At 48.1% G+C, this 7473-nt stretch overlaps 1 protein-coding gene across 2 annotated transcripts in view; it reads left to right on the top strand.

Annotated features, from left to right (window-relative positions):
* Positions 1–293: 293 nt before the first annotated feature.
* Kdm5b (lysine demethylase 5B) overlaps positions 294–7473 on the top strand; it is a 63347-nt gene continuing 56167 nt past the window's right edge. Inside the window, exon 1 of one of the 2 annotated variants that reach the window (XM_035445100.1) lies at positions 294–666. In XM_035445100.1, the coding sequence (XP_035300991.1) occupies positions 463–666 (204 nt within the window). In that variant the 5' untranslated portion in view covers positions 294–462. The remainder of the gene's footprint in view (positions 667–7473) is intronic. The other variant, XM_027417545.2, reaches the window with a different exon arrangement.

The raw sequence follows: 7473 nt of genomic DNA, 5'->3' as shown, positions 1-7473 counted from the left end.
CCAGTACTCTGCCTCTCTCGTAGGGTTTTTAACTATGTAAATCCTTCGTGGAGAAGTGTATGACGTGTTTGAATGATCCATTGCGGATGTGATCTCTCTGCGAGACTGTTAACTTCTTGAGAGCAAGAATTCTGAAAACTTCAGGGGGTCAACCGAAACCATAAAGGATAAAACCCATCCCCGGCGGAAGGCCCCAGCCCCTCCCGGCTAGGGGGCGGGGTGGGACCTGGCTCGGGGTGGCAGTAGGGACTTTTTTCCTCGCCGTGGCGGCGGAGGCGCACGGCGTGGGGTAGCGGCAAGACGTCGTCGGAGGAAGGCTGAAAAAGCCCTAGGTGCTGCCGTTGCTAGTAGAAGTCGGACTTGTCGTCGGAGCTGCGCCTCCGCACAGGTTTCGGACAGAGCGGAGCGTGCTTCCGCGGTCGCGGAGCCTGCCCTGTGCTCGTCCCGGCCCACGTCGCGGTGATGGAGACGGCTACCGTGCTGCCCCCAGGCCCGCGCCCGGCTCTGCCCCTCGGGGGCCCGGGCCCGCTGGGCGAGTTCCTGCCTCCCCCCGAGTGTCCGGTCTTCGAGCCCAGCTGGGAAGAGTTCGCGGACCCCTTCGCTTTCATCCACAAGATCCGGCCCATAGCCGAGCAGACTGGGATCTGTAAGGTGCGGCCGCCAGCGGTGAGTCAGTCAGCCAGCACCCCGGATCCTGCTCGCGGCTGAGGGGAGGGAACGAGGACGCGCGGCCCCGGAGGCCCGAGGCGCGGGGGCGGGGAGTGGTCGCCCCGCGGGCCCCGTCAAGTTTGGGGTTCCTCCGAGGGTGGGAGTTGCGGCGTCGGGAGGAAGGCGCGGGGGCTCGTCCGGGTGGGACGCGGGGCTGCGAGCACAGCGGGCTCTGGCAGCGCGGCCCGAGGGCCGGGTCGGTGCGGCTCCCAGGGCTGGTGCGCGACACGGCCGGGCAGCGGTGCGGGCTGGAGTGGTGGCAGCCGCCGGAGGGGAGGGGGGTCTCCGGGAAGGCCTCCCGAGCCCGGCCGAGGCGCAGACGCGGAGGCAGGGCTCTGGGCCCGCACGGCTCGGTGGCTGGTCCTCGCCTCCTCCCCGGGGTGCGGGGGTGTGTGATGGGTGGGGGTGGGGGACTTGCGAGTTGTCGTGTGAGGAGGAAAGTTTTCAATATGGCGGCGGGAGCCCCTGGTCCTTTGTGTGGTGGCGGCGTCGGCCCGGAGCTGCCCTCACCTGAGCGCCCCACCCTCCGGACCCGGGTCCCCCACCACCACCTGGTCCCTCGGCCTCCCGGAGTCCCCGGGCCGGGCTAGGGCAGGGGGCGGCCAGCGCCGCTGGGGGCGGGGAGGAGCCGCGGGTCTGGCCTGGAGCGCCAGTGTGGCTGGGGGGCGCAAGTGTCGGGGGGCGCACTTTGGGGAAAGTGGGGGGCAGGACAGGCAGCGGGACCCCCTGATGCCTGCCCACCGTGGCGGGCGTTCCCACACGGCCTTCGGGCCGGGCGGCTCTGCTCCCCGGGGAAGCCTGGCAGGAGGACAGGCCGTGTTTGTAGGGGAGATGTCAGAGGAGCTCTTGGGAGATTTCATCCCGGCCCCCAGCCCACCCTACTCGGCCCACCAGCGGTGGCTCTAGCGCCTCGAGCTTGGGGGGCTGTGAGGGGTGGGGTGTCCCTCGAAGCCAGCCCTAACGGCTGCAACGTCCGCCAAGAGCCCGGCCCACTCCTACCCTGTCCCCTGCCTCTCCCCCCCCCCCCCCCCCCCCCCGCACAGCCGGAACTGGATGCGCTGCGACACCCCAGGTTTTTCGCCTACCTTTTGGGATGGCCTGAGTCTAAGTTGGCCTAAACGACCGTTGGACCGGCCGGGACGGTTAGAGAGGTTTAACTGCCTTGGCTGCCGTTTTAAGAATTTTCCATCTCCCCTGCTCCCACACAAGTGGAGGAAGACACCCCCACCCCACCCCCCACCCTTTAGCCCTTTCTTCCTTAAACTTGCTCTTTGTAATGGCATTTTGAGTTGCGGGATTGTGTACGTAATCATTCTGTTCTAGAAAAGCTGTTGGAGATCCCTGAATAAGCCTTATCTTTCCACAACCCCCCCCACCAGAAAAAAAAAAGATAAACCACAGAAACCATATTTTAGTTTCTCTTGGGCAACTTTGAAAACAAAAATGAAATAAATGCTTCAGAAAATAACTGGCCAGGTCAGCTAGTATAGGGAAAATGTTTGGAAATAAGATTCATTTCCCTGGTGAAGTGGAACAGGGTCGATTGTTGTTGCTTAAAGGAAGGTACATTTCTGTTGCTGTAGAGGCCTGCAGAAGTTACACCCTAGGCTGGTTAGCCTTAATGTTTTAATTTTGAAGAATAGATCATGTATGTTGCAAACGTAAAGCGATATAGCTTTACGTTAATGTGTCTGGAAAGATGAATATGAATATTGGACGTTTGCATTAATGGGATGTTATTCAGAAATTAGGAAACTTGGCTTAGTTATTAAAAACCAAAATATTAGACGAGTTAGGTTCCTGTGAGCTGTCCTCCATGTTGGCATTGTGGCATACCAGGGCCGGGATAAGTCCTTTATCTTGCCTTCTTTGCCTTTTATAGAGCTGTTTTCTTTGAAAAATAGTGTTGCTGTGGTTAGGTTTGGCTACCCATTTCTCATCTAGGCTAGCAGAGTAATGGCAGTCTTGAGGATTTGTGCGTTTGTTTTGCTTTTTCCCATTCTGAATGTCACACATGATGGCCACCATTTTGTATTGAGAATACTTTGTACTACAGTCTGAGAGTAAAGGGGTAAAGAGGAAGAAATAATCTACAAACATAACTAGTGATGTTTTGGAGCCCTCCTTTGTGTGGAGGGGACTTGGTTCCTCCTTTGTTTAACAAACTCCTATGCCAGTGTAGAAAGAGTTTGCCAGTATTTTCTGTTGATATAACCGTAAGAAAGAAAATTCAGAAGTTGTAGCTCTTGAAAAGAGGGGTCCTGGAACAAAGGCTTCTTAAGAGATGTAAACAGTCTTTGTTTAGGAAGTGTTTTGTATTAGGAAAGCGAGAACAAGTGGTTTCATATAGTTGAAATATGGAAACAAAATAAACCCTTAAGAAATAGGAAATATTTTACATGGTGGTAGCTTTATAATGTCTATCTCTAGATGATTTCTGTTCATTGAGTTTTTGGAACCCTAGTGGATAAATTAAAGGGGTTTGGAGATTGTGGTATACTTTTAGTAGATAAGGGGAGAATTAACAGCATTTCTGTCTCCTTTTATTCTTAGCTTTTTCTTTAGCCTTGGTTTGGACTTTTTTTTTTAGTGAGGGTCTTAAGCTGCTTGACTTGTGAAAGACTTAGGATGTTTACATCATTTTGTATATGAATGCATAAGAGTTGACTAAAGTTTGTGGAAATGTAAATGTGAAAAAAAATGATGAATCAGGCTATGTGTAAACTTCAAGTTTAAAGACAGCAATAAACCTTATTTCAAAGTATAAGGGATAGCCAAGCTTATTTTCAGAAGTAAGACCCTTAAACATTAAGATTTTAAAATGCAAGTATTTCCATCTTGAGTATTTAGATGACTAAGTACAAATGTTATTGTCACGTAATATTTGGAGGTCAGTAATTTTAGGGGTGCTAATAGTCAAAAAGTTGGCTGCTCAGTAAATATCTTTGAATTTCTCAAATTTGATGGAAATGTATTTGATAGCTTTAGTAACTTTCTTGGTTTCAGATATCTAACATGGCTGTAGTTAGGCAGATTCCACAAATTTCTCCTTTGACAATGACCAAAAGTCATTGTCAAAGACATTTAAATCAAACCCCAGATGGCACAATAAAGGCTATTTTTCACTTTTCACTTCCTTTGGTTGTTTGTTTGAATCCTTCATCTACATTTTTATAGCCATGAGGTTTAAGACTGTTGTAATGCATTAAGCATCTTTGAGCTTGTTAACTACTCTCCTGGAGAGCAAGGGGGAAGTTAGCATACACACTTTTGTAAGGTAGAAGTGCTAATGACAACAGAGGTTATTCATGTCAATTGCAGTCTGGGGTGGGTGGGGGGGTTGGTGGGTGTGTCTGTCTGTCTGAGAGAGAGACAGAGAGACACGTGTGTGTGAGTGTGAGAGTGTATTTGCACACATACATGCATGCTATACTGTAGTGTACATGTGGAGGTCAGAAGACAATTTGTAGAAGTTTGGTTTCTACTATCATGTGGATTCTGGGATCAAACTCATGAACTTGCTTCTTGTTTAATTCAAAGGGCGGTAAAAGTCAAGGATGTTTGGAATACATGAATAACAGGTTTTCAGAAATTTGCCAAAAATGGAACTTTTAGAGGGTTTAACATGTGTATTACATTATATATAATTTTATAATAATTTGTATGGTTTATGTTCAATAAACCATATGGGATCATCTTACAGACTTCTCACTTTTTTGTTTCATATTTATTTGTACTTTGACCTTGGGCATGCCTGTTGTCCATAGAGGCCAGACGAGGGCATCAGATCCTCTGGAATTGGAGTAATAGAGGATTGTAAACTGCCATATAGGTGTGGGAATTAAACATGGGCCCTTTTCAGGACAGGACCAGCAAGTGTTCTTAGCTACTGAGCTATCTTTCCAGCCACTCATTGCTGTCTTATTGGTCCACATTAGGATTTATGGAGAGAAATAAGTGAGGGCACTCACGAGGCAGAGTAGGTAGATCTCAGGTCAGTCTGGTTTGTGTAACAGTTCTGGCCAGCCAGGGCTATATAGTAAGACCTTGTTTGAAAAGAAAACAAAGGACTGGAGAGATGGCTCTGGGATTAAGAGCACTTGGTCTACCGGGGACCCAGGTTTGATTTCCAGCACCCATATGGTGGCTCACAACTATGCATAAATCTAGTTCCACAGGATCCGAAGCTACCTTCTCATCTCTACAGCATATGGTATGCATATATGCATGCAACCAAACACACACATATAAATCTTTTTTTTGGGGGGGGTGTTTCAAGACAGGGTTTTCTCTGTGGCTTTAGAGGCTGTCCTGGGACTAGCTCTTGTAGACCAGGCCTGTCTTGAACCCACAGAGATCCGACTGCCTCTCCTTCCCGAGTGCTGGGATTAAAGGCATGAGCCACCACCGACAGGCTAGGTCCTCATCTTTTACTTTAAAAAATACCAAGATTTATGTTTAGTTATATGTGTGTGTGTGTGCCACCATGGCCTGGCCATATAAATCATAAAATTAAAAAAACAAAACATAAGGGATGAAAGGATGGTTCTATGATTAAGAGCTATTTACTGTGCAAACATGAGGACTGGGTTCCAATTGGAATGCCCACATAACAAATTGGGTATGGACCCACATTCCCTTGTAATCCCAGCAGGGAGGAGACAGGGTTCCTAGTGCAGAAATGTAAACTCCAGCTTTCAAGAGACTGACTGCCCCTAAGGAATAAAGCAGACATAGGACTGTACTTGAGCCTTCCTCAGTCTGTTGCACTCATACAGGTGAATGTACTAGCACACAATTGTATATTTATACATGCAGGACATTTCACACACATGTACATATACTCTACACACAAAACTTCAAAAATCATTTAAGCCCCTTACCTCTTCCCAATATAAGGACTACTTTTTTGACAAAGCCATAACTACCAGCGAACAAATTAAGTTTTAAACTTCTAGTATTTGTGTCTGTGTTGTTTGTGTGTATGGGGAGAGAGTGAGCAGTTGCACGTGCACTACTATAGAGGTCAGGGAACAACTTTTAGGAGTTGTTTTCTCATTCCATTTTGTTTTGGAGCCAGGTGCTGTTTCTGCCAGGTGTAGTTCTGGCTAGCTAGCTGGAAAGTTTCAGAGTACTGGGGTAGGGGGCTATGGATGCATGCCACCACATCTGGTTTTTATATGGGTCCCAGGGATCAAACTCAGGGTGTCAGGCTTGTGCAGCAAATGTTTCACCCACTGGCCATCACACTATCCCCTAACTTTTTATTATTAAAAAAATTACAAATATAGAAAATAGTTCTTGTAGCTATTTTTCCAGATGGAAGTAGGAAGAGCCGGCTGGAGACATGGCTCAGCCGTTAAAGGCTAGGCTCACAACCAAAAGTAGGAACAGTCTGGGAATGAGGACCAAACCAGTTGTAAAGCACTTCTGAGCTTGTGTTATTGCAGTTACAGGTAGTAGTTGAGCAATTCAGAGTGAGCTTTCTAGTATTTAGTGAGTGATACTCACTTTGTCCAGTGTGGAATTATATTTCCTGGATTTTAGCCAGTGCTTTTGTCCTGCTACAGTTTTGGGGGCTTGTAAAGAAACTCAATTTTTTTTTTTTTTTTGAGACAGGGTTTCTCTGTATTGCTTTGGAGGTTGTCCTGGCAACTCACTCTGTAGACTGGCCTCTAACTCAGAGATCCTCCTGCCTCAGCCTCCCAAGTGCTGGGATTAAAGGTGTGTGCCACCAACCGTCAGCTGAAACTTAACTATTTTGAGGACAAGTCTTAGCACATGCAGAGGTGTGTGTGTAGTGGGTGGAGGACATTTCCTGTCTGCCTTGTTCCATTAATGGAATTTGCCATATTTTATTTCTGACTTCCTGGTCAGACTGGTCATTTTGCCTGACAGAACACTTGAGAGTCAGGAGTACCCAGGACAGAGAAGGAAGTGACTTTTGAGGAGTCATGGGTAAAGGGTTGGTTAAGTTGTTAGGGTGACTTCTGTGCAGAATAGTAATTAGCTTTCAGCTTTGATGCTGCAATTTTTTTTTTTTTTTATTTTTTTTTTGGTTTTTCGAGACAGGGTTTCTCTGTGTAGCTTTGGAGGCTGTCCTGGTACTCTCGCTGTTGACCATGCTGGTCTCGAACTCACAGAGATCCGCCTGCCTCCCCAGTGCTGGGGTTAAAGGCGTGCGCCACCAACGCCCGGCTTAATGCTGCAATTTCTGTTTGAGAAAAAAATCCTAGTTAACATATGGTATCGGATGGTAACAGTTTTCCACCTTCAGTGCTGAGGATGGACACAAGGCCTTGTTATGTTAGGTAAGTCCTCTATCACTGAGCACTATGTAGGCTTGGTTGCGCCCCCCCCCCCCCCCATTTTCTGAGACAGGGTTTCTCTGTGTAACAGTTCTGGCTGTCCTGGAACTTGCTCTGTACCAGGCTGGCCTCAAACTCACAGAGGTCCACCTGCGTCTGCCTCCCGAGTGCTGGCATTAAAGGCATGCGCCACCAACGCCTGGCGCATATTCTTAAAAGTCAGTTTCTTAGCCTCGTGGTGCTGGCATGATCCTTTAGTCCCACGTGCCTTTGTGTGTGTCTATGTTCATAGTCATTCTTGAAAATGAGAGTGCACATTTCATAACATATCCATGTGGAGGTCAGAGAATCCTTGAATGTTGGTCCTTCTTTCTTGCTTGAGAAGTCTTTTTGTTCTTCCACTGTGTATGCCAGGCTATCTAGTCTTCTTACTTCTGGGAATTCTGTATCTCCTTGC

This window comes from Cricetulus griseus, chromosome 5 (genome assembly GCF_003668045.3).
Source record: "Cricetulus griseus strain 17A/GY chromosome 5, alternate assembly CriGri-PICRH-1.0, whole genome shotgun sequence".
NCBI lineage: Eukaryota > Metazoa > Chordata > Mammalia > Rodentia > Cricetidae > Cricetulus > Cricetulus griseus.
Note: the sequence above shows the minus strand (reverse complement) of the source record. Positions and strands in the feature narration are given on the sequence as shown.